This window comes from Malaclemys terrapin, chromosome 18 (assembly GCF_027887155.1).
Source record: "Malaclemys terrapin pileata isolate rMalTer1 chromosome 18, rMalTer1.hap1, whole genome shotgun sequence".
NCBI lineage: Eukaryota > Metazoa > Chordata > Testudines > Emydidae > Malaclemys > Malaclemys terrapin.
In genome coordinates, this window is record NC_071522.1 from 23,823,370 (window position 1) to 23,850,121 (window position 26,752).

General features: G+C 50.2%; 1 protein-coding gene and 1 long non-coding RNA gene across 8 annotated transcripts in view; one reads left to right on the plus strand and one right to left on the minus strand.

Annotated features, from left to right (window-relative positions):
- Window positions 1–26,752, plus strand: part of LOC128825815 (uncharacterized) — a 32,076-nt gene that overhangs the window by 928 nt on the left and 4,396 nt on the right. The gene's annotated exons all lie outside the window — the stretch shown is intronic.
- On the minus strand, window positions 630–25,656 carry LOC128825812 (claudin-3-like). 7 transcript variants are annotated; one of them, XM_054008616.1, is made up of 3 exons: window positions 22,526–25,656; window positions 20,197–20,329; window positions 630–990 (listed from the first exon to the last, which is right to left on the minus strand). In XM_054008616.1, exon 1 carries the CDS (start codon window positions 24,675–24,677, stop codon window positions 24,033–24,035), a length of 645 nt encoding a protein of 214 aa, XP_053864591.1. In that variant the 5' UTR covers window positions 24,678–25,656; the 3' UTR covers window positions 630–990; window positions 20,197–20,329; window positions 22,526–24,032. The 7 variants fall into 7 exon arrangements, with proteins under 7 accessions (XP_053864591.1, XP_053864593.1, XP_053864590.1 ...); XM_054008617.1 differs by lacking the exon at window positions 630–990 and adding an exon at window positions 8,265–8,625; XM_054008618.1 differs by lacking the exon at window positions 20,197–20,329.

Sequence of the window (26,752 nt, forward strand, 5' to 3'; positions counted from 1 at the left end):
TGAGCGTGCCTGGGGTGCTGTGCCACCTCTTCTGCCCACCATCCCACCTGGTGTGGGCCTGGCCCTCTGAGGGGGCTGGGGCCTGTGTTAATCATCTCCTAGGGTTTGATGATGAGATCAGAGAGTGAGAAACCAGATAAACAGGTGGAGCCTGGCAGGGCTTATGGGGCTATCAAGCCATAAAACCAGCTGGGACAAGGCCTCAGACTCTTCTGATAAGCCAGGCCATGTGAGGGAACAGGGCTGGGCCGGTTGTGCGTATGTGACCACCTGGGCACTCAGCTAGCTCTGTGACCTTTGCCCAGGTACCCAGCGCGTAGCTGGGGCTCTTGGCTCAGGGGATCTCCAGTGTGGGCGATGCAGGAAGAAGTCGTCTAATTCTGAGGAGGGATTTGATCTGTGGATTTCTTGTGTTGCCTGGCATTGGGCTTAGGCAGACCTCTCCTCCGGTATTAAACTGGGCTGTCCTGTCCAACTTTTGTGGGGTTTGTTTCCCATCCAGTACTGAGATCGAACCAGATGTGTTTTTGTCCTGTATTGGGCAAACGCCCTTTTGAAGAGCGTGCTGTTCCATCCCTGCTAGGTGCATGCAAGGTCATGATGGGTGAAGGACATAAATCCACACCGTGTAGAGGTCAAAGCATAGGGGTTTATTACACACAGCGCTGGCGGAGTGTCACCTGGCTTATTAGGCTCAGAGACACTGTCAATTAATTGATTACAATGAAATATATAGATTTTCCATGGGCGGGGGAAAGTGACGGGGTAGGCAGTTCCACACCCCGGGATAGGTTTTGCAGCAAGACAAGATAGCACAATAGCCAATGGTTAAAAGGTTACACAATGTCTCCGCCCATGGTCTCAAGTTAGCAAATTAACATTTGATTAATACTTTGATAAAATGTTATTAGTATAAAATATATATGTTGAATTCTGATTTGGGGTCCATAGGAATGGAGTAACTCCTTTGATTGTCCGACAGGTACATGTCTAGGGGATAAAGCAAAGAAACAGTGAAAGCATATGAAAATAGAGATTGTCTCCTTTATGTCTTAAGGCAGGGCATTGGTCCCTTGGAAGGGAGGTGGAAGGGTGCCATATCATTATAGTGACATGTGCCAATATTTCATAAACTCAAGGTTGGAGCTGTGGGAAGACTGTTTTCCCTTCAGGAGAAACACAATAGGAACAGGGATCCTTTGTTCAATTTGAAACATTGGATGAAACATAATTATTCAGTTATTGCTTCAACATCTGGCATTTCTACTGACCAAGCAGATCTTAGCAAAGGCAATGTTATTTTGTTTACCCCAGCTTTCTCGTAGCTGATCACTATTAGCTAGGCCTCTGGTCTCCAGACCAAACTCTGGACTTCGGGTCTGAAAAAGAGCTGGCACAATCCATATATACCAGGTTGTTATATAACATGCACATGGATTTTAACCCTTCAGTCCCTCCTCTTGACCCTAGGGTTCCCTAACCCGCCAGGTCAAATATACCAATTTTAATGTACTCAGCCTACTGCGGAGTCGCCGATAAAGCACCAGTACCATCAGAAATGTTAGGATAGACAATCCCCACATAACTTGACAAAATAACACCCAGATCCATCCCCAGGGGACCTTGTCACCTGAGATGGCATCGCCCATAATCATTGCTTTAACCTCCACTGCCTGGTTCCTTGCCTTTGAGTACTTCACATCGGCCTGGTCCACGGTTTCCCCTATCTGAGTGTACCTCAGACGGCCTTCTCCAATATGCCTCTCGGCTTCAGCCACCAACTCCTCGATCTTCGCCTGCAGGGCCTGTAGACCCTCCTCTAGATACTTACTGCCGTAGTGCCATTCCGGATCCCATGTTAGGTTACCCATCATTGGCGGAGTACGGTGGAGCCGCGTCCCGTCAACAGTCAGGGTCGACCTTCGGGGGACCGTCATACACACGGATGGATGTCTCGAGGGGCAGGGCTTTCCATTTAGCTCGATGGAGTGGTTCTGGGCAGTCACACACCAGTAGGTACCGTTCATCTGGACCAGCTCCGTGTGCGCCAGTTTCTCAGTAATGGCCACTTCGAACCTAGACAGATTCGTTAGAACATTATATGAGCATGTACACAGAATTTCCTTATCAGAGTGGGTGCAACCTTCACTAGGATACAATGCTCTCCCAGCGACCTCAGTGTATGCCACACTTTCTATTTTAATAACATGACCCCTCCTCCATACTGGCAGGGAGGTCACCATTCTGCAAGGGTATCTAGTAATCCTCTCTTCTGTCTAGTTAAGCGCTGACCAATTTGGTTTGTTAGGCTAGTAATGTTTTTACTTATTCGAGGCCTGACCTTTGCACATTGTCTGTTTACTTCCTTTAAAGGAATACACACCTCGACCATGTAAGTGTGGAATACCACCGAGGTGAGGACCGGTAGGACTGGTCCTATTATTAATTCTGGTTTTGGAACAGGGATTTGTTCAGGACATGACACACAATCGGGTGGTTCCACTCTGTCTCTGATAACCCAGTTAATTGTTACCAGTCATGGACATTCTAATTTGAGCCATCGTTTAACAAATGTATGCCATGCCTTTGGGGTTACCTCCGTCCGTGTTTTAAGTGGTAAGCCCCATCCTGATTCAGCAGGCCCAACCTCCACTGGTACCATGTCAGTATAATTGGCACATAATCGTTCATGAGTGTTTGGTTTCTTTTCCACAAAATCTCACACAAATTCCAGTATCGAGGTCTGTGTGTTTCCTCCCAAGCCATTGTGGCAATATGCCATGCAATTGTGCTCAAATGAGGGATAGCCCAAGACTTTGTCGTCCCCTTCACACATGGCACACGACTTGTGTCCTTCCTCATGCACTACAGGGACAGCAGAAGCCTCCCCATGGTCGCTCTGGTTGTCCTGGTCACCCTTCAGTCCTTCTTATTCTACCTCTTGTTGTTCACCTGTGGAGACACTTGTGGAAATGTCGTTAGTATTGACAGATACTGATTTAAACAATTTTAACTGATTTTGGTGACGCCAAAATGTTCCCAATTTTCCCGCAGTCTTTGCACATGTATTAGTAGTCAGAGGGACCCTCATAGGGCCTTGCCATCTTGGCTTTAAAATTCCTTTAACCTCTGGGTAAATGCGACACATTACCAAATCCCCAACTTTAAATGCAGGTTTGTCCAGATTGCTATTATCATCCAGCTGGGTTTGATTTTCCTTCATTTGGTTGTATAAATCCTTCAACTCTCTCTGTCCAATGCCTTGATGTAGTTTTGCAGCCTGTCTGCAAAAAGCCCTGACTCCCCCGCAGGGAGGATCACAGTGCTAGGCATTCTCATTGCTCTTCCTGTCATTAGCTCAAAGGGTGTCAATTGAGTCAGCCTATTTGGGCTGCCTCTAATTCGGTACAATACAGCAGGAAGCATACGAGCCCACCCTTCTGTATTCAGTACTGCTTTTGTTAAGGCTGTTTTCATTGTTCTATTCATTCTTTCCACCATTCCCGAGCTTTCAGGGTGGTATGGTATATGGAATCTTTGCTTTATTTCCAGTGCCTTGCATGCCTCCTTTATTACTCGCCCTGTAAAGTGAGTTCCTTGGTCAGAGTCTATTGACAGTGGTAAACCCCATCTGGGTATTATTTCTTCTGCTAGGATTCGAGCTACTGTTGTAGCAGTACAATTCTTGGTTGGGAATGCCTCTACCCATCGGGTAAAAGTGTCAATAATTACTAAAATGTAAGTGTACCCTCTGCTTTGTGGCAAGGGTCCAGTAAAATCAATTTGCAAATTTTGCCATGGTCCCTCTGGTCGTGGTTGGTGATTTAGAGGCACCTTTTTCCTTCTACCCACATTCACTTGTGCACATGTTACACATCTTTTGAGAAATTGCAAAGCATCTTTTTTCATGGCTGGCCACCACCAGTATTCCAAGGCGGCCCTCATTTGTCTCCACCCCAGATGAGCTGGAGAATGAATGGCATGGAGCAGTAGAGCCCGTATGCACTCCGGGGCTACCAGCTCCTTCCCCCCTGGCCCATACCAGAGGTGATTTTTATATACACAGCCTTGTTTTTCCAATTTACTTTTTTCTTCTGGGCTTATGGTTGCATATAGTTTTCTTAAATTCACTTCCTCTTCTGGCACTCTAGCTGCACAAATCTTAATAGGACTTGCTTGTGCAATTTCTTTGGCACGTTTATCTGCCCAATAATTTCCTTTTTGTTCCTCACTTGAGATCTCACTGTGGGCTTTTATCTTTACTACTGCTAGTTCTGATGGTAGTTTGGCAGCTTTTGTTAGTCTTTGAACTGCTTCCATATTATTAATCGGCTTGCCAGTTGTTGTTATAAAACCTCTGCGTGACCACACGTCCATGTAGTCATGCACGACTCCAAATGCATATCTGCAGTTGGTATAGACAGTGAGCTTCTTGCCTTCCCCCACTCTTAAAGCTTCTGTGAGGGCTGTTAGCTCCGCTTCTTGTGCTGACTTTGATCCTTCCATCTGACCTGACACTATCACCGTCCCATTACTGAGTACCACTGCCCATCCGGTGTGTGGCACTCCTTTGATCCTTCTACCTACAAAACTATATCTGGATTCTCTAATGGCTCTTCTTTAATTCTTCCTAACACTTCCTCTTCTCCATCTATAAGACATGCGTGTACCTCTCCCTCTATGTTCAGACACTCGGCTACATTCATTCCCTTGTCTCTTACTATGGAGAAGTTCGGGTTTTGCAAGCACAATGTTGATTCCCACTGACTCCTGCGGGCATCTGGTACAGATCTTAGTCGCCCGGTGTTGAGGAGATCGATAAGTGTATGGGGAGTATGAAGCACTAATTTCCCCATGAGAGTGTATGATTCACAAGCTTTCACAGCCCACGTAGCACAATCTAGAGCTGCGACGCACTCCGGTAATCCCTGGGATACAGGGGGTCTTATGGTAGACAGGGATGCTACCGGACGCTGTCTATCTCCGTGAAGCTGAGTTAGTACTGCAGAATACTGGGTCTCGCTATGGCTACAGTAAACGTGGAACGGCTTTCCCATATCGGGTAAGCCCAGGCTGGGGGCGGAGGCTAAAGCCTGTTTTATTTTTATAAATGCCTCCTCTTGCTCTGTGCCCCATATTACTAACTCATTTGCAGGCTTTCCCCCCCAGTGAGGTTTTGAATTGGTTCCACCATCTCTGAGTACTCCGGTATATAGGTTCTACAGAAATTAAGGAGTCCCAGGACTTTTCGGACTTCCTTAACTGTCCGTGGTTTCTTTAACCCTCGAATTGCTTGCTTTCTGTCTATTGTGAGTGCCTTTTCTCCCTGTGATATGTTATGCCCTAGGTATAAAACTTGCTGCTGTTGCAATTGGGCTTTCTTTGGGCTTAATTTAAATCCTGCCTTGCGAAGATACATGAACAGTCTGTTTAGGGTTTTTAAATGGTCCTTTTCATTTGAACTGGCAATTAGCAAATCATTTATATACTGTAGTATCACAGTATCCCCTTCCAAAGGCACTTGTGCTACTACTTCTGCCATTGTCCTGTGGAATATGGAGGGAGAATTATGGAACCCCTGAGATACTCGGGTCCAAGTGTACTGCTGGTCTCCTACTGTAAATGCAAATTTCTTCTGACTCTTCTTTGCAAGGGGAATACTCCAAAATCCATTAGCTACATCCAGGACTGAAAATACTGAATGTTCCGGTGTTAGCAAATTAAGAATCGTGGCAGGGCTTGCCACAATAGGATGTGCCTTTGGAGTCACCCGGTTAAGGTGGGTGTAGTCTATAGTTAACCTCCAGGTCCCGTCTGGCTTTCTGACGGGCCAACTTGGGGAATTAGTTGTGGAGGTGGTTTTTCTAATCACCCCTCTGGATTCCAAATTAGTGACTATATCTTTAACTGCCTCTAAGGCTTCCGGTTTAATTGGGTACTGCCTGTGGGCTTTGTGAGTTGGTCCTTCTACAGATATAGGCTTCATGTTTACTAGCCCACAATCTTGTTTATCTGTTGCCCACACTTCAGGGTGAAGGGAACACAGGGTTTCTACTGGGCTCTCCCCCCACTCTGGTATTATTACTTTATTACTGGCAATTATGGCTATATTTTGAGATGATCTTTCCTGTTTGGACCCTTTGGCCCATTCAATGCAGCTAGCTCTGGGGTTGATTACTTCCCTGAGCTCCTTTTACAACTACTGCATGTTTTGATTTTATTTTTACAGTCACGTGCCAGATGTCCAGGCTTATTGCATGTGAAGCAGATAGTGGTTCTGACTGCATGAACCGCTACAATTTCTTCGGAGGGTGTGGTTGCTGCTACCTTCCTCTTTTTTCTGTTTTTCTACTTCTGTGGCCCATTTCATTACTGCTGAGTATGTCTCCCCCACTGAGATGCCTAATGCCAGGACTGCTTGGTGATCTGCAGACAGCCCCTCCGTTAGGATTTGAAGGAATACATCATGGTTTTGGGATGTTATATTCTCCAGACCTGAATAAGCTCGGAATGCATTCCATTTCTTTTCAGCATAGGACATGGCAGACTCTCCCTTCTGCTGAACCACAGACTGCAGAGCCCCCCAGTTAGTGGTCTGGGCTCCTAGAACAACAGCTAGTGCATTCCTAAATTCTGTTACAGTGCCTGCGTCAGGGTTTGGGATTCCTGCTGGTTCTTCAGCCTGATCCCCTCCCGCTGGGTTGGGGTTACGATCTTCAGTCCAGCGCCCTGTCTTTCATTTATTATCTAGATTCTCCCACACATCCCTGGGGCACTTGCACTTGACCAGGATGTGAACATCCTTCCTATGGAGGCCATGTATTTCTGTGAGGCCATCCAGCTTGTCCCAGAACTCAGTATTCTTGTTATCACGCTTGAGTTCAGGTAAATCAGACAGTAATGCCTGTTTTTCCTGGGGGGTGAAGGGACGGTAAATTTCAGTTGTTTCTGTTCTAAGTCCCCTTACTGGCTCACCCTCCGCGTTAACGTTTCTGAACCTCCTTAACTGTGTTTTGATTGGAGCCATAGGCTGTACTTGCTCCCCTGGGGTAATTAATCCTTGTGGTGCTCCTTTATTATCTCTGTGGGTGCTTAAATTTGGCCTGTCATGCGAAGAAATGTATGGAGGGGGTTCTGATTCCTCCCCTTTGCTTTGTGCTGCTGAGTTTTCCCACAGATAGTTAATCGGCGGAGCGGTGGGCTGGCATATGCCAGGAGTTTGCTCTCCCCCTCCCAATCTGGAGGTGTGTTCCAGACATGATTCTTTTTCTCCGGGATCTTTTCCAATTTCCAGACAGTTACATATTTTAGAACATAGGCTCTTATCTCTCAGAGCCTGGTTTTGAGATCTTAACGTTGCAATTTCTTTCTCCTTTATGTTAAGAATATCCAATAAAACTATTACGGCTTTGTCTGTTTTGTCACTTCTCTGATGATTCCACCAAGTAACTAGATCTGCCTCTGGTCCGGCTGCAGAGTAGTTTGCTTTTTTAGCTGCTGCCTGCCGAGTTTTAACATGTTTATATTCCAAGTACTCTCGAGGACTGATTATTGCCTCTCCTTTTGACGCCATGGGTTTTTCGTCACCCTGGCTGCTGACCTTGAAGGGAACTTGCGTCTTCCCCCCCTAAATGCTTGTCAGCCTTTATGAGGAGTTACTTTTCCCCCTTTTTATGCTATGGTTCCAACTCCCCACAGCCTTGAATTTCATGAGGACGTCTCCCCACCCTTAATACCAAGCGTGTCTTCAATTACACACACATGCCGGACTTATTGGTTGGAGACTTTGTGCTATTCGAAAGTATGTACGTCACATGCCTGGGGGGGGGCACTCCCCTAGGACTTGCAATGTTACGTGCAATGAGGAAATGGACCACCAGTTTGCACTGCCTACCGCTTGCGTACCCAGCCAATCCTGGGCTTAACTCACGGTCAATCGCTTGCTGGTGGGTTATTCAAGTCCTCCGTAACACACCCCTTAGTTGTATAAACAGTACATGACCCTCTTGCACAAGTCTTCCCTCCCAAGTGGTACCCTTATTTAACCCCACTGCTTTGACCACATGTGTCTAAGGTCCTTCACACAAATTAAAAAGGAAACAAGATGTGTCTGAAAGGGGATGAGAGACTTCTATCCCTGGCCTAATGAGGTGGTAAAGTAAACATACTCACCTCTTTTGGATTTCAGTCTCAGATCCTCAGCCAGTTCACAAACTTGTATCCCGGACGAGCCCCCAAACTGAAGGACATAAATCCACACCGTGTAGAGGTCAAAGCATAGGGGTTTATTACACACAGCGCTGGCGGAGTGTCACCTGGCTTATTAGGCTCAGAGACACTGTCAATTAATTGATTACAATGAAATATATAGATTTTCCATGGGCGGGGGAAAGTGACGGGGTAGGCAGTTCCACACCCCGGGATAGGTTTTGCAGCAAGACAAGATAGCACAATAGCCAATGGTTAAAAGGTTACACAATGTCTCCGCCCATGGTCTCAAGTTAGCAAGTTAACATTTGATTAATACTTTGATAAAATGTTATTAGTATAAAATATATATGTTGAATTCTGATTTGGGGTCCATAGGAATGGAGTAACTCCTTTGATTGTTCGACAGGTACATGTCTAGGGGATAAAGCAAAGAAACAGTGAAAGCATATGAAAATAGAGATTGTCTCCTTTATGTCTTAAGGCAGGGCATTGGTCCCTTGGAAGGGAGGTGGAAGGGTGCCATATCATTATAGTGACATGTGCCAATATTTCATAAACTCAAGGTTGGAGCTGTGGGAAGACTGTTTTCCCTTCAGGAGAAACACAATAGGAACAGGGATCCTTTGTTCAATTTGAAACATTGGATGAAACATAATTATTCAGTTATTGCTTCAACATCTGGCATTTCTACTGACCAAGCAGATCTTAGCAAAGGCAATGTTATCTTGTTTACCCCAGCTTTCTCTTAGCTGATCACTATTAGCTAGGCCTCTGGTCTCCAGACCAAACTCTGGACTTTGGGTCTGGAAAAGAGCTGGCACAATCCATATACCAGGTTGTTATATAACATGCACATGGATTTTAACCCTTCAATGGGGAGGGGGCGAGGTCATGCCGGCAGGGGTATGTCCACGTCATTCCCAGAAGTAGTCATGTCCGGTATCCAGGAATGCATGAGGCCACCCTAACTCAAATGGGGGCAGGCTGCCAGTAACCAGTAGATGCTGCTGCTGGGCTCACCAGTATGTGAGGCCTCTGTATGGCAGCTGCCCATGGGAAGGCCAGACGAGCCATTTCGGTCTAAGTCCGTCTGCCTCTCCCCAAATTCAAATGTCCTTCTGGGCTAAGTCGTCTCCTGCCCAGACTGGCTCCATGAGGTTGTTCTGGGTAGTTACAGTGTTTTTGTGTAGACAAATCAGCGCAGCGCAGCCCCCTTGTGTGGCCACACTTCTCTTGGTATTAAGTTGCTTAGCCTGGGAGAACTTATCCAACCCAAGCAATGCTGCTTGTAACTGCAGACACCTAGGGGGTTATATCAATTTATCTACATTGATTTTTCTACCATTGTAGTTGTCTGTGCAAAGCTGTGCTTGGACCAGCCCTGAAAGCGATCTCTGTCCCTCCGCAGCACCAGAGTTCTGTAATACGCACTGAGGCCTGCTTTCTGTCCAGCCCCTTCTCATTTCCTCTGCGTCCTGCTTCTCATCACAGTGCTGATCACTGATGCCTCATCTTGTGAGGGAGCTGTGCTGGTCCCCCAGGGCTTGACTCTGCTTAGGCAAAACAAGTGCAAGCACAATGTGCTCAGCGCTACACCGCAGTGTACGTAACGTCCAGACAGCTTTCTGTCCAGCTGGGGGTCAGGGTTTGATTCCTTATTCACCTCCTGTGATTTTTTTCGGGGTTACCTGAGGTGTCTGGGTGAATCACTACCACTTGCTCACAGGGTGGGGGGAGTCCTGTCTGCCCACCATGGGAAACCCTCCCAATCCACTGGCTGCTTGCATCACAGGCAGTTACATGAGCCCCACTCTTTTCTATAGGAACATAAGAATGGCCATACTGGGTGAGCCTAATGGTCCATCTAGCCCAGGATCCTGTCTTCCAACAGTGGCCAATGCCAGCTGCTACAGAGGAACTGAACAGAATAGGGCAATTATCCAGTGATCCATTCCCTGTTGTCCAGTCCAAGTTTCTGGCAGCCAGAGGCTTAGTGCCACCCAGAGCATGGGGTTGCATCCCTGACCATCTTGACTAATAGCCATTGATTCACCTGTCCCCCATTAACTTACCTAAATATTCTTTGAACCCAGTTATACGTTTGGCCTTCACAACATTTCCTGGCATTGAGTTCCACAGGTTGACTGTGTCTTGTGTGAAGAACTCCCTTTTGTTTGTTTCAAACCTGCTGCCTATTGATTTTATTGCGTAACCCCTGGTTCATGTGTTATGTGATGGGGTAAATAACACTTCTTATTCACTTTCTCTGCACTACTTATGATTTTATTGACCTCTATATTATCACTCCTCAGTCATCTCTTTTCCAGGTGAACAGTCCCAGGCTTACTAATCTCTTCTTGCATGGAAGCTGTTCCAAACCCCTAATCATTTTTGTTGCCCTTCTCTGTACCTTTTTCCAATTCTAATGTATCTTTTTTGAGATGGGTGACCAGAACTGTATACAATATTCAAAGTATGTGCATGCCATGGATTTATATAGTGCCATTATGATATTTTCTGTCATATTATCTAAGCCTTTCCTAGTGGTTTCTAACATTGTTAGCTTTTTTGACAGCTACTGCATACTGAGCAGATGTTTTCAGGCAACTATCCACAGTGACTCCAAGATTTTTTTTCTTGAGCGGTAACAGCTAATTTAGATCCCATCATTTTGTATATACAGTTGGGATTATGTTTTCCAATGTGCATTACTTTGCATTTATCAACATTTGAATTTCATTTGCCATTTTCTTGCTCACTCACCCAGTTTAGTGATATCCCTTTGCAACCCTTTGCAGTCTTCTGTAGACTTAACAATCTTGAGTAATTTAGTATCCTCTACAAATTTTCCACCTCACTGTTCACTCCCTTTTCCAGAATCATTTCCGAACGTGTTGAACAGCACTGATTCCAGTGCAGATACTTGGGTGACTCCACTATTTACCTCTCTCCACTGTGGCCTGGTCTACACTAACCCCCCAATTCGATCTAAGGTACGCAACTTCAGCTACGTGAATAACGTAGCTGAAGTCGACGTACCTTAGTTCGAACTTACCGTGGTCCAGACGCTGCAGGCAGGCTCCCCCGTCAACTCCGCGTACTCCTCTCGCCGAGCAGGGTTACCGGAGTCGACAGCGAGCACTTTTGGGTTTGATTTATCGTGTCCAGACAAGACGCGATAAATCGAACCCAGAAGTTGGATTGCCTGCCGCCGAACCAGCGCGTAAGTATAGACAAGCCCTGTGAAAACGGACTGTTTATTCCCGCCCTTTGTTTCCTATCTTTTAACCAGTTACTGATCCATTGCAGGACCCTCTTATCCCAAGACTGCTTACTTTGCTTAAGAGCCTTTGGTCAAGGACCTTGTCAAAGGCTTTCTGAAAGTCCAAGCACACTATAATCACTGGATCACCCCTGTCTACGTGATTGTTGACCACTTCAAAAAATTCTAATAGGTTGGCGATGCATGATTTCCCTTTACAAAAGCTATGTTGAATTTCCGTCAACGTAATGTGTTATTCTATGTTTCTGATCATTCCAACTTTACCAATTTGCCTGGTACTGAAGTTAGGCTTACTGGCCTGTAATTGCCAGGATCACATCTGGGGCCTTTTTAAACAATTGGCGTTACATTAGCTATCTTCCAGTCATCTGGTACTGAGGCTGATTTAAGCGATAGGTTACATACCACAGTTAGTAGCTCTGCAGTTTCATATTTGAGTTCCTTCAGAACTCTTGGGTGATACCATCTGGTCCTGATGACTTCTTATTGCTTAATTTTTCAGTTTGTTCCAAAACTTCCTCTAATGACACCTCAAGCTGGGACAGTCCCTCAGATTTGTCACCTAAGAAGAATGGCTCTCATGTGGGAATCTCCCTCACATCCTCTGCAGAGAAGACCAATGCAAGGAATTAATTTAGCTTCTCTCCAACAGCCTAGTCTTCCTCGAGTGCTCCTTTAGCATTTTGATCATCCAGTGGCCCCACTGACTGTTTGGCAGTCTTGTGATGTACTTACAAATGTTTTTGCTGTTAGCTTTTAAGTCTTTTGCTAGTTGCTCTTCAAATTGTTTTTGGCCTGCCTAATTATACTTTTACACTTGACTTGCCAGAGTTTATGCTCCTTTCTATTTTCCTCACTAGGATTTGACTTCCAGTTTTTATGGGATGCCTTTTTGTCCCTAATTCCCTCACTTACTTCGTTGTTTAGCCATGGAGGCAGGGTTTTTTTTCTCGTCCTCTTACTGATTTTTTTAAATTTGGGGGTACACATAGTTTGAGCCTCTATTATGGTGTTTTTAAAAGTTTTCATGCAACTTGCAGGCATTTCACCCTTGTGCCTGTTCCTTTTAATTTCCATTTAACTCGCCTCCTCAGTTTTGCGTATTCTCTTACACGCAAGCACCCCACTTTGTGATATTCAAGTGTTCAGTCCCTTGTATTTTGGGGATATGCACCTATCCACTGCCTATCCCCTGCCTCTGTGGAAGCAGTGCATCCAGTTCACTGGTTTCACCTCAGTTCGGCATTGTCCTTAGCACATGGCACTTATACAGATCTATAATAAAACCAAATTGAAGTTTAATTAACAGAGCTTGAAATAGAGGTTCAAATAAAAGAAGTAGCCAAAATCAAGGGTTTGGAAATCTAAGATTCCAATTAAAATAAAACACTATCTACAGCCTCTGCTTATTAACAAGTGACTTTCCTGTCTAACAAGGTATTTCTCACCCAATGGTCAGTCCTTGCAGCGGTTGTCCAGTTCAGAGAGCTGGGATCCAACTTTCATGAGGCACCCCTGCTAACTTTCTCCTTGGCATAACAACTTGTGCCATTTCCTTTGCTCTTCTACAGTTACAGGCTGTTTGTGCTGTCTCCACAGATGTTCACCATTCCCAGTGGTGACCGAGCTAGCCCTGAAACCCTGCCTTGCCCCAAGTGCCAAGGCTCGCTTCAACAGTTGTGCAGCCTAATCTACATTTGACATCTGATAAACTATTTTCCATACTACTATCGTGCAATAACCATGGCAACCAGCTAGTTCTTAGCTTTTGGCAGAGACCCTACATGACCCCCTTTGATGACCGATTGAGAAGTTGGTCGGACACAGGGGTAATAGACCTGCTTGGCATGTCTGAGTAACACCTCCGTTTTGGGGACTGTGAGGTTTACTCAGGGTTTGTGATGTGCATGGAGGAGCATGCACACATTGTAGTATGTTGAACAGGAAATGCTCCTGGGCCCTCCCCATGCACAACAGACACCAAGTGGAATCCACCTCCTTCCCCAAGTCCACCCTGGGTGGAGAGGGATTCTGGTGCCCAGTGCTGCACCTTGGGTCTCTTCATCTTCCCTCATTGGGCCTCACTCTCTTGCCTTGGAGAGGGGCACTCATGTCTGTGTCCCTAGCCCTGTGTGAAGGTCACTGGGGTCATATCCCCCAGAATCTCTGCCCCCAAATGGGGTATTAGGTGCCTATGTTGTTTTATGGAACTGGGCCTGGGCCCCTAGCCTGGGGCTGAGGGTTCCACTGGGCAACAGGCTGCCTAGGGGGTAGGTGTTGCAGTGCTGAGTGGAGCAGCACCTGTGCACCTTTGAGGATCTGGGCCTCAGAAAGGTAGGTGCCACTGAGTTCCTCAAACCCTAGCCCTGGAGGCATCTGAATCCCTCAATGGCTAAATTTTCACTGTAAAAATCCCCTGGTTTTGTTTCTGCTGCTGGGCACATGCATGCCTCAGCCTAGGCCTCCGGACACCTAGCTCATGCTTAAGCCCCAGCAGTCTCCTCAAACCAGGTGAAGATAGGTGTTCGTTCAACTGTCTATCTCGCCTACCCACATGAGGCCCTTATAACCTTTAGCCCAGTAGCTAGGGCACTCCCGTGGGCTGTGGGAGACCCAGGTGTAATTCTCCCCTTGCCTGATAGGGAGAGAAGATTTGAACAGGGTTCTCCTTTCTCCCCATCAGGCAAGGGAAGAATTAAACCTGGGGCTCCCACCTCCCAGGAGAGGGCACCAACCCCTGGACTTTGGGCTAGTCCAACGTAGGGTTCTCGGAAACTCTCCTGCTGAAGCTGTTCTACTTTGGATAAACACTTAACTAGCCATTGGACCAGAGAGCAGTGGTGTGTCTACAGTGCATTCAGAGATGTGATTGCAACATGTGTAGACATATCCCAGCTGCCCTTGAGCAAAGCTAGCCCTTTCTAGCTCAAAGCTAGCTCAAGTAAGCCACGGTGCCTAGAAAATCACAGTAATCCCCAAAGCCTCGGTTAGGCCCGTAGGCCCAGACAGTACACGGGGAGAAAGAGGCACCTGAGAATGGGATCCACAGAAGCCAGTACACTAGGTAGGGAGCTGCCTAAGCTGTCCAATAGCAGATGCTGATGAGAGGGGTGTGTCCTAAACCCTGCTCTGCTAGCAATGCACAGCCATGAACCCCTTTCCTGGAGCTAGTGCCTCAGCTGATTTTCACAAGAGGGGGAGGAGGTGCTGCTGCCCCCTCCCTTATAGCTTGTGACCCCATGGCTAGAGCACACCCCTGGGATGTGGGAGACTCAAGTTTAAGTCCCCCCTCCGCCTGATGAGGAGAAACAACTAACAGAGATTTCCCACCTCTCAGCAGCATGCTCTAACCACAGGGCTCTGGGGCAGTCTGACATGGGCCTGCCTCAGTCTCTGCTGGTGAAGCTGTTCCACTGTGGATAAATTATTGACTAGTCATTGGGCCAGTGAGCAAGAGAAGGACTCTGTAGCCTGGTGGCTTGGGCACCTTCCTGGGAGGCAGGAGACCCAGGCTCTCCTCCCCCTGCTCCAGTGATTATCTAAAGTGGAAAAGCTCCAACAGGAGAGAGTGCTGGAACCTCCCATGCCAGTATGCTAGCCTGGTGGTTAGCGCACTCCCCTGAGGGGTAGGAGACACAGGTTCCCCATCAGGCAGGGAGAGAATTAACACCCTAGTGCTCTAAGCTGGGGTGGCCAACCTGTGGCTCCGGAGCCACATGCGGCTCTTCAGAAGTTAATATGCGGCTCCTTGTATAGCAGCGTTTCTCAAACAGGTTGCCGCTTGTTCAGGGAAAGCACCTGGCGGGCCGGGTTGTTTACCTGCCCCATAGAATCATAGAATATCAGGGTTGGAAGGGACCTAAAGAGGTCATCTAGTCCAACCCCCTGCTCAAAGCAGGACCAATTCCCAACTAAATCATCCCAGCCAGGGCTTTGTCAAGCCAGGCCTTAAAAACCTCCAAGGAAGGAGACTCCTCCACCTCCCTAGGTAACGCATTCCAGTGCTTCACCACCCTCCTAGTGAAATAGTGTTTCCTAATATCCAACCTGGACCTCTCCCACTGCAACTTGAGACCATTGCTCCTTGTTCTGTCATCTGCCACCACTGAGAACAGCTGAGCTCCATCCTCTTTGGAACCCCCCTTCAGGTAGTTGAAGGCTGCTATCAAATCCCCCCTCATTCTTCTCTTTTGCAGACTAAACAATCCCAGTTCCTTCAGCCTCTCCTCCTAAGTCATGTGCTCCAGACCCCTAATCATTTTTGTTGCCCTCCGCTGGACTCTTTCCAATTTTTCCACATCCTTCTTGTAGTGTGGGCCCAAAACTGGACACAGTATTCCAGATGAGGCCTCACCAATGTCGAATAAAGGGGAACGATCACATTCCTCGATCTGCTGGCAATGCCCCTACTTATACAGCCCAAAATGCTGTTAGCCTTCTTGGCAACAAGAGCACACTGTTGACTCATATCCAGCTTCTCGTCCACTGTGACCCCTAGGTCCTTTTCTGCAGAACTGCTACCTAGCCATTCGGTCCCTAGTCTGTAGCAGTGCATGGGATTCTTTCGTTCTAAGTGCAGGACTCTGCACTTATCCTTGTTGAACCTCATCAGGTTTTTTTTGGCCCAATCTTCTAATTTGTCTAGGTCCCTCTGTATCCAATCCCTACCCTCTAGTGTATCTACCACGCCTCCTAGTTTAGTGTCATCTGCAAATTTGCTGAGAGTGCAGTCCACACCATCCTCCAGATCATTAATAAAGATATTAAACAAAACCGGCCCCAGGACCGACCCTTGGGGCACTCCGCTTGAAACCGGCTGCCAACTAGACATGGAGCCATTGATCACTACCCATTGAGCCCGATGATCTAGCCAGCTTTCTATCCACCTTACAGTCCATTCATCCAGCCCATACTTCTTTAACTTGGCGGCAAGAATACTGTGGGAGACCGTATCAAAAGCTTTGCTAAAATCAAGGAATAACACATCCACTGCTTTCCCCTCATCCACAGAGCCAGTTATCTCATCATAGAAGGCAATTAGGTTAGTCAGGCACGACTTCCCCTTGGTGAATCCATGCTGACTGTTCCTGATCACTTTCCTCTCCTCTAAGTGTTTCAGAATTGATTCCTTGAGGACCTGCTCCATGATTTTTCCAGGGACTGAGGTGAGGCTGACTGGCCTGTAGTTCCCTGGATCCTCCTTCTTCCCTTTTTTAAAGATGGGCACTACATTAGCCTTTTTCCAGTCATCCGGGACCTCCCCCGATCGCCATGAGTTTTCAAAAATAATGGCTAATGGCTCTGCAATCTCATCCACCAACTCCTTTAGCACCCTCGGATGCAGCGCATCCGGCCCCATGGACTTGTGCACATCCAGTTTTTCTAAATAGTCCCGAACCACTTCTTTCTCCACAGAGGGCTGGTCACCTTCTCCCCATATTGTGCTGCCCAGTGCAGCAGTCTGGGAGCTGACCTTGTTCATGAAGACAGAGGCAAAAAAATCATTGAGTACATTAGCTTTTTCCACATCCTCTGTCACTAGGTTGCCTCCCTCATTCAGTAAGGGGCCCTCACTTTCCTTGACTTTCTTCTTGTTGCTAACATACCTGAAGAAACCCTTCTTGTTACTCTTAACATCTCTTGCTAGCTGCAACTCCAAGTGTGATTTGGCCTTCCTGATTTCACTCCTGCACGCCTGAGCAATAGTTTTATAATGGTCCCTGGTCATTTGTCCAATCTTCCACTTCTTGTAAGCTTCTTTTTTGCATTTAAGCTCAGCAAGGATTTCACTGTTTAGCCAAGCTGGTCGCCTGCCATATTTACTATTCTTTCTACACATCGGGATGGTTTGTTCCTGCAACCGCAATAAGGATTCTTTAAAATCCAGCCAGCTCTCCTGGACCCCTTTGCCCTTCATGTTATTCTCCCAGGGGATCCTGCCCATCTGTTCCCTGAGGGAGTCAAAGTCTGCTTTTCTGAAGTCCAGGGTCCGTATTCTGCTGCTCTCCTTTCTTCCTTGTGTCAGGATCCTGAACTCGACCATCTCATGGTCACTGCCTCCCAGGTTCCCATCCACTTTTGCTTCCCTACTAGTTCTTCCCTGTTTGTGAGCAGCAGGTCAAGAAAAGCTTTGCCCCTAGTTGGTTCCTCCAGCACTTGCACCAGGAAATTGTCCCCTACACTTTCCAAAAACTTCCTGGATTTTCTGTGCACCGCTGTATTGCTCTCCCAGCAGATATCAGGGTGATTAGTGTGTCCCATGAGAACCAGGGCCTGCGATCTAGCAACTTCTGCTCGTTGCCAGAAGAAAGCCTCGTCCACCTCATCCCCCTGGTCTGGTGGTCTATAGCAGACTCCAACCACGACATCACCCTTGTTGCTCACACTTCTCAACTTTATCCAGAGACTCTCAGGTTTTTCTACAGTTTCATACCGGAGCTCTGAGCACTCATACTCCTCTCTTACATACAATGCAACTCCCCCACCTTTTCTGCCCTGCCTGTCCTTCCTGAACAGTTTATATCCATCCATGACAGTACTCCGGTTCGCTGCTCCGGGCCATTGGGAGCTGCTGGAAGTGGCGCGGGCCGAGGGACGTACTGTCCGCCGCTTCGTGCATCCCCCATTGGCCTGCAGCGGCAAACTGCGATTGGCCGGACCTGCAGACGGGGCAGGTAAACAAATGGTCCTGGCCCGCCAGGGGCTTTCCCTACACAAGCGGCGACCCCAGTTTGAGAAACACTGTTGTATAGGCACCAACTCCAGGGCTGGAGCTACAGGCGCCAACTTTCCAATGTGCTGGGGGCAGGGCCAGATTAACCTTTTGTGGGCCGGGCGCCAAACATATTTGTGGGCCCCCAGGCTCCAGGAAAGGGGTTCATGGCTGTGCATTGCTAGCAGAGCAGGGTTTAGGACACACCCCTCTCATCAGCATCTGCTATTGGACAGCTAAGGCAGCTCCCTACCTAGTGTACTGGCTTCTGTGGATCCCATTCTCACGGGAATAAACTGCCAGGGAGGTGGTGGAATCTCCGTCTCTGGAGATATTTAAGAGTAGGTTAGATAAATGTCTATCAGGGATGGTCTAGACAGTATTTGGTCCTGCCATGCGGGCAGGGGACTGGACTCGATGACCTCTCGAGGTCCCTTCCAGTCCTAGAATCTATGGAGGCAATGGAGCATGACGCGGGGAGGTCAGTCCCCGGAGCGAGGGGCCAGCCAGAGGCAATGGGGCATGGCAGGGGTGGCCCTGCTCCGCCCAGTGCAAGGGCACTATTTACAAACCAGCAATTGCCAGACGCATAGTGGCCTGCCCGGCCCTGTGCTGCCAGCCTGCCCCTTCTCCTCGGGAGCGGGCCCATGCCAGACCACACAGGCCCCCCCGCCCAACACCCCTGACTCCCTATGGCCAGAGCCGCCTGTGGACCCACTATGCCCAGCACCCCCCGAGACCCACCCACAAATGCACAGTGCTCTGCACAACACCACCCCTGCCCACAGCCCCACCACAACTGCCCAGCACCCCCCACAGAACCCCCACTTCCTAGTGCCCCAACACACACAGATCTTCCCTGTCCCTTCACAGCCCAGCACCCCCCAGGCTGCCCACAGACCCACTCCCCCAAGCCCTGCCTCCCGGCCGCACTCACCAGCCCTGCTGGGAGACGACTGTGTCTGCTGGGCTGCGCCGGTCCCAGGGCCGGGAATCGCTCCGGACCCTTGGAAGTGGTGTGATCAGCCAGGCCAGGACCTGCCCCGGCTGGGGGTAGGGTGACCAGATGTCCCGATTTTATAGGGACAGTCCCAATTTTGGGGTCTTTTTCTTTTATAGGCTCCTATTACCCCCCACCCCCTGTCCTGATTTTTCCCATTTGCTGTCTGGTCACCCTAGCCGGGGTCCCTCAAGACGCACTTGTTTGGAGGAGCCCAGCCAAGCTCTCTACACACACCCGGCTGAGGCTGGCCAGGCTTCTGCACCATCCCAGGAGGCTCAGCTCTGGGGAGACAGGTGGGGCCTCACGGGGGGTGGGAAGCAGAGACTGCCCGGAGCTGGAGATGCACTGGGGTCCGGCCAGGGGCCAGAGAGGAGCCCTCGGCCAGCTGTCGGGAAGGCCAAGAGGAGCAAGTGGTGGATGGAGGAGCCAGCGGGGTCTCAGGGCACAGTGCAAGCGGAGCAGGCCAGGGCCCCTTCTGAGCATAGGCCCAGCTCCATGGAGTCACTGGAGCTGTTGTAAACCTGGCACTGGCCAGGGGGTGCTCACTGCTCAACCCCTGGCTCTGCCACAGGCCCTGTCCCCACTTCACCCCTTCCCCTGAGCCTGCCATGCCCTGGGCCTCACCCCCCCCCCCCACAAGCCTCCTGCATGCCAGGAAACAGCTGATCGGGAGGGAGGGGGAGGTGCTGATCGGGAGGGAGGGGGAGGCGCTGATCGGTGGGTGGGCGGGAGGCGCGGATGGGGGGCTGCTGACGTATTACTGTGGGTCTTTGGCAATGTACAGTGGTAAATGCTGGCTCCTCAGGCTCAGGTTGGCCACCCCTGCTCTAAGCACTGGTCTAAACGTACTGGGGACGGCAGCCCCTGTTCCTCCAGCTGGATTTTGAACGGGCCCTGACCTGTGCTCAGAGCCGTGCTTGCAGGATTCAAGCTAATTCATTTCTGCCTATGGGAGCTGAACCTCTGATTGCACTGTAGCATACCTACCAGATCAGGCCTTGCAGGCAAGATGGGCATCCGTGCTCCTGCCTGTCTTCTCTGGTGAGGGTCCTGCTGCCTAGAGGGAGGCAGCAGCGTGCATACCCAGAGGCAGAAATACAGGCATCGAGGCAGCTTTCCTCTGAAAACAGAGGTGCCACATGAGTTTTGGTGTCTACGGACCGTTAGGGGCAGCCAAGTGGAGGTTTGGTGGATTGCAGTGGTGCCTAAAAATAGGATCTATATCTGGGGTTTAGGTGCCTAAGTCATCTAGCTAGCATGACTGAAAACAGCAGTGAAGATGCAGGCCTCAGAGCTGTACAAACCCAGCTGGAATTCTAGTTACGTGCTCCTGTTCCTAGCAGGCACTGGGGCTGTGCTGCCACGTCCATATTGCTATCGGTAGCCGTGCTAGCTAGATGAAAGCTAGCATAGACATGCCTATCTGTGTGCACTCACACAGCTGACTGCAATGTAGACATACCCTAAGGGTGTAAAGTTATTTAATTTGCAACAATTTCACCAGGAAGTGTGGGAATACCCAGGTAAGTTTCCATCCCTAGCCCCACCTCTGTCTTTCACCTTTGCTGACATGCCTCTTAATGGTGCAAGGCCACTTGACTCTCTGGTGCACATGGATTACAATAATCTGCACTTTTGCTCTACTCGGTACTCTCCCTTCCGGCCTCTGTCAAGCCCCGGGGGTCTCAGTCTCCTTTTGCAAGGATGTCTGTGGTGCTGGGTCTCCGTGGCGTGTTTGGCTGGATGGGTCTCTGGTGTGTATCTGGATAGCGTGTGTGTGGTCAGGAGGGGCACCAGCCTACAGTGAGGTGGGGTCCAAGGGCAGGGTCTTGTATGCCCCATATGGGGGTTAATATTTGTAGTGTCCAGGGCCCAGGCTGAGCCATGAGGTCAGGAGATGAGCAGGTGGGGTCCATGCTTTAGACACAGGTGTCCTGAGTTTTCTCTGGGAGAGGACGAGCCCTGTGACCCTCAGCGGAAAGTTAAAAAGGGCAGTGGCAGAGTTGTGGCTGGAGAGCTAGAGGGTCTGGGTCTGCCCCTGCCACCTGAATAGCCTCTTTTGTGTTCACTGCAACGACCAGGGCGGTGCTGGGTCCATGATTGCAGCAGCGAGGGTATGGAATGGCCCTGAGGGGGCAGGCAAAGAACACCGCCTCGCCTAGGCCCAGGACCCAGCTGGTTACTGACCCCACCTGGTCAGTGCGCAGCTCAAGCCAGCAAGTCACGTACCAGGTCAGTTTGTCCTAAACAATGAGCATTTTTGTTGCTGATTATCTAGGAGAACGAGCCAGTCAGGCGGGCAGACCTACCAGGTATTGTGGAGAGCAGAGCCAGGCGGGTGCCAAATCCGTTAAAGTATGGCAGTTCTTCAGGGTGGGCAGCAGGGCTAGACTCTGTCCGATCCCCAGAGAGTGCGGGGCCCCGGACTGCTCCCCTGCCCCGCGAAGGGCTCTCTCATGGCCTGCAAAGGAGGGTCACTTCCTGGGTGGGACATCTGCTTGGTAACACGGGGTGAAGGACACATCCAGGCAGGGCCTGATCTCCGCACCTGCCAAAACAGTCTCTGCGGCTCCTGAGGTGTGGGGAGGTGGCAGGTGTGGGATGAGGGCGAGTCTCCATGAGCAGCTCCATCCGGAAAGCTGCACTCACCCCCTGCGGTAGGGCCACTTCCCCAGCTACGAGCTCTCAGGTAGGTTACAGAGCGGGACAAGGGAGGAAAGGGGGTGGGGAGCAGGAACCCCTCAATCCTAGCCACTGTACTGGGCACTGCCACCCCTTGTGACATAGGAGCCCAGGCTGGGCCTTTGCAGAGCTCCCTGCTCCCCACACAGGCTGGGGGAGCTCACCCTGGGTGTGTGCGTTTGCCTGTCTAGTGAAGTGTGGAGGGCAGGAGGGTGTGGTCTGTCCATCTCACGCACACTGTTCTGCTGGCAACAGGCTAATGCAAATAACAGCTTGCTCAATCCTGCCCTTCCCCCACACAGGGAAGAGACCTGTCCCCACCTAGGCAAGGCAAGAAATACACTTTGAACTATGCTTGGAAGGGAAAGTAAACAGAGCAGAACTTGAGCTGCTGCTCCAACGTCTGTTAACCCATCAGCTCATGGCGGCAAGAGTGTCTGAGCATCTCCCCAGGGGAGACCTCCCCCTGCCTCTGGACATGGGGAGAGAACCCCCTCGTTGGAATGGGACCCCACTCTGTCACTCAGTGGGACCTGGGGAAGGGGAAGCCCCTGGGCCCGTTATCCAGCCCCAGCCTGGGGGGTAGTGGAGAGGGAGCTTGCAGCATGAACCCATGGGAGAGGAGAGGACTTACTGAAAAGTGACCTGACACGTCTCTTTCACCTGAGCTCTCTGCTTCACCCTTGCCCTTCCAGACGAAGCCCGAGCCAGGGCTGCAGCCTGCAGCCAGAGGAAGGAAAGCTGATTTCTAGCACATTGCTTCATACATCGGAGAAGGACACGTCACTCAGCTGTTACTGGAACTGGACAATTTTATTGAAAAATGTAACTCAGTACAAAGCAGTGGAAGCATGACTGTCTAAGTGTGTAACAGGGCACAGCCTGTCCAGCGCAAGCAGGCAAGTGCTCAGAGAGACGATCACCCTGCACACCCCCGCCCCAGTGTCTGCTGGCCTCCTTTCCCACCATGGCAAGGGAGGGCTCTTCATTCCTCTCATTCCCACAGAAGCCACCTCAGGGCCCCCAGAAGGATCACTGATCCATGAGGCCCAGAGATCAGCTACTGTTCCATGGCCCAGGATAAGTTCCAGCAGCACAGGTGGGTGCTAGGAGGCAGCATGTCCCAGCAATAGCTTCCTTCACAAAGCAAATCATGGTGAAAAATCTTTCCTAGATACAATAAACCAACCATATTTACACAGCCATCAAACCCGCAGGCGGGCGCACCCAGCTCAGTATTGACCCAGAGCGCTTCACTGGCAGAGGGGTCTCCCCCATTCACCCACGCCCCTCTCCACACCTCTGCCAGATTTCTCCCCCAGTTGCCACGAGCCACCCCCATTCTTCAGCCTTGGCTTAGATTGCTAAGATACGGCTTGTTTAGCTCTCTCCCTGGTGGTAGGTGAGCGCCTGGCATCTGCCCTGCATGTTCCACGCCTCTCCCGCTGGCCAACGCAGAGCAGTGGGGCGTAAGTCAGAGATGACTCAGGAGAGAGCTCAGAGCCCTTTGGGGGCCGGGCATGGAACCCACCACCCTCCTCTGCTCTCTCTGCCCTCTCCCAACTCTGCTCTGAACGGTGTCTCCCCTCTGCTCTATCCCTTGCAGAAAGGACAGGGCGGGCGGGTGGGGTGCTCCCAGCCAATGCCAGCTGGGAGAGGCTGCTGGCACATTCAGCACAAATACCTCTTCACCCTTAGTTACCCTTCCACCCCTCCCTGCCCGGGGCCTGACTCTCAGGCAGAGTGTTTCCTGAGCCAGCTGGAGGAATCCGTTGGGTTTGAAGGAGGAACGGAGCCCAGTGGGGTTTCTCCAGCCGGTGGGGATGAGGGTGTCTCAGAGCTGGGGTGCAATAGATCAAAGACAAAATATCTACAAACAGAAATGAGAGTCCTAGCCAGGGTCTTGCTTCCCCTCGCCAGCAGCCCTGAGAGAGACAGAGCAGTTCCTCCTCCACCCAGCCCTTGGAATGACAATCAGAGTCTGATGAGCAGCCAGCCAACTGTTGTCCTTGGGTCAGCAAGGGGTGGCCGTGTTCCCCGGGGGTCCTAAGGGCTACAGAGAGCAGCGAGGGAGGCAGTGAAGTCAGGAGCAGTCTGATGAATGGATCAGGGCAGGCAGGAGGGGTGCTGGGCTGCCTCCCTCACACGTAGTTCCTCTTGTCGTAGCTGGGCCCGGTGGATCTGGGAGCAGAGTAAGCCATCTTGGCTGGAGTGTACTTCTCGTCCTTGGGGGGGCAGGAGCAGCAGAGCAGAGCCCCCCCGAACAGCTGCAGTGCTGCAGCTGCCCAGCCCACGTAGAGGGAGGCTCCCAGCTCCCGCTTCTGTGACTCTAACACCAAAGGATTGTAGAACTCGCGGATGATGGTGTTGGCTGACCAGCACACGGGGATGAGGGTCATGATCCCAGCCAGCAAGAAGATCACCCCAGACACGATGGTGATCTTGGCCTTGGTGGTATCATCTTCCACGCACCTGGTGCACTGTGCTCCGATTAGGGCAACCATGAGGCCCAGCACGGCCAGCACGATGGCGATCACGACCAGGGCACGAGCCGCCTGCAGGTCCTGGGGCAGCGCCAGCATGGAGTCGTAGACCTTGCACTGCATCTGGCCCGTGCTCTGCACCACGCAGTTCATCCACAGCCCCTCCCAGATGGTCTGGGCTGTCACGATGTTGTTCCCGATGAAGGCCGTCACCCTCCACATGGGCAGTGCACAGCACAGGATGGTGCCCACCCAGCCCACCACCGACAGGGCCACTCCACCGATCTCCAGCCCCATCGACATGTTGCCACGCCCTAAGTACTTTCAAGGCAACGGCAGAAAGTGAACGGGACTCCTTAGCTGGCAGCACCTGCAGGCACCTGTCGCTGTCTGTGTAAGCGCCAGAGGATCCGCTCACTCCTGAGTGCACCTGTGTTGGTGGCTGCCTTATATCAGTGAGTGGAGCCAGGGCTGGGCTGCATTACCTCAGTGCTGCTCACTCACGCAGGGGTGGGGTTTCACCAACGGACTCTTTCCCTTTCGCTGACTCCTCTGCCACCACCCCACCCCACTCCCTCTTTGTTTATGGAGATGGCATTGGTGAGAGAGGAGAATCGGGGAGGAGGCAGGAGGTGGAGCCAGAACCCTTCCCTGCTGGGCCCTGAGTTCCAACCTGCTGTTTTCATGGCCATCCCTGGTGACAGATGCTCGCTGGGCTGGTGCCAGGCAGACACAGTGCTAGGGATTAGGAGAAAGACTGGAGTGGATTTCTGTGCTCCCTGGAAAGGGCCACCTGGGGGGATCATCTCAGACTCCAGTGAGGACACAGCAGACCCTGTAAAGGGCAGGAATGGGACACTCTGCTTTTAGTAGCTGCTCCTGTTCCAGGGTCAGAGTGGAGGCCGTGAACCCAATGCTGTGTCCAGACTGGTGAGGCCCATTGACGCATGCCCGAGCATCCACGCCTCAGGCTCCAGGTGGCGACATGCAGCGGGAAATCCACCTGCCTCACCAAGGCATCCCACCGGCATCAGCCTGCACACCTGCCAGCGTGGACTGTCACAGACACGCGCAATCAGTATCGACGCAGCAAAGCCCTGCCCCAAGGAGCCAGCCCTGGTGCAGTGGCCTCCTGCTGCTCTGTTGGTCCCCAAGGCACCAGCCCCATCCCACCGGGCTGAGCGAAGTCACAGGTCTCCTTGTCTCTGGACGAGGGAGGGGTTCTCTATTCTCCACTCCATCCACTTTCCCCTTCTCCTCCCAACTGGAAAATGTGAAAGAAAAGAAAAGCGAGATTGGGAGGAGCGGGAGGGCGGGCTGGGGCGAGCGGATTTTAGGTGGGAAAGACCTGCTGGGCTGGAGACAGATGGAGATCATTTCCCTATTCTTCCTCCTTGGAAATCTCTCCATCCTCCCTCAGGCAAAGCTAGTGGAGCTGCTCTCCACAAAGGGGACCAGTCATCTATCCCACATCATGTCCTATCCCATAGCCCAGGCTGAGTCCTTAATGTGCCTGTTTCTCCAAACACACCAACCAATTAACACTCCTGCCCCCCCACTAATTCCTGCTGCCTCCCCGCTCCCCCAACCAACTTGTATAACTGACCGCGAGCTCCTCTCCCTGGGGCAGCAGGGGGCACTGGTGAGGATCCTGGCCATGAGCCCTGTCCTTCACTGGCTCGGGGGCTAGCATTCAGATGTTATATCTGAATTCATGTTATATCGGGTGGCGTTATATCGAGGTAGAGGTGTACATGTAGTTGTATTTAAAACATTTCCTATGTCAGAAAGTGTATGAAAAAAATTGTACAAGCAACTAGACTGGATGACTATAAAGGTTTATTACATCTATTGAAAAAGGATACAATAAAAAGACACCAAAGCCATATTATCGATTTATTCAAGATTTGTCAGTAATTGAAGACATTTTGTTTAAGGGTAATAGAGAGTAATTTCATTAGGGCTAACAGCAGAGATGTTGAAACACATACATGAGGGACATTTAGGCACAGAAAAATGTAAACACTGTGCAAGAGAGCTTCTGTATTGGCCACAAATGAACCCAAACATAAAGGATTATATAAAAGAATGTGACATGTCAAAAGGTAGAAATGCTCAGTCTAAACCACCTATGGCATTTCTTCAAGAAAACTTAAGACCTTGATCATAGGTTTAGATCTATTTGAATATAAAGGACATGCATATGTGATCGTTCTTGATGGTTTTTCACATTTTCCTGAAATATCGATACTAGAAAACACGTGCCAAACAAGCCACGAATAAAACTAAATCAATTTTTTGCAAGGCATGGCATTGCCAATATGGTGATGACTGATAATGGACCTCAATTTCACAGTCAAGAGTTTAAAAGTTTTGTC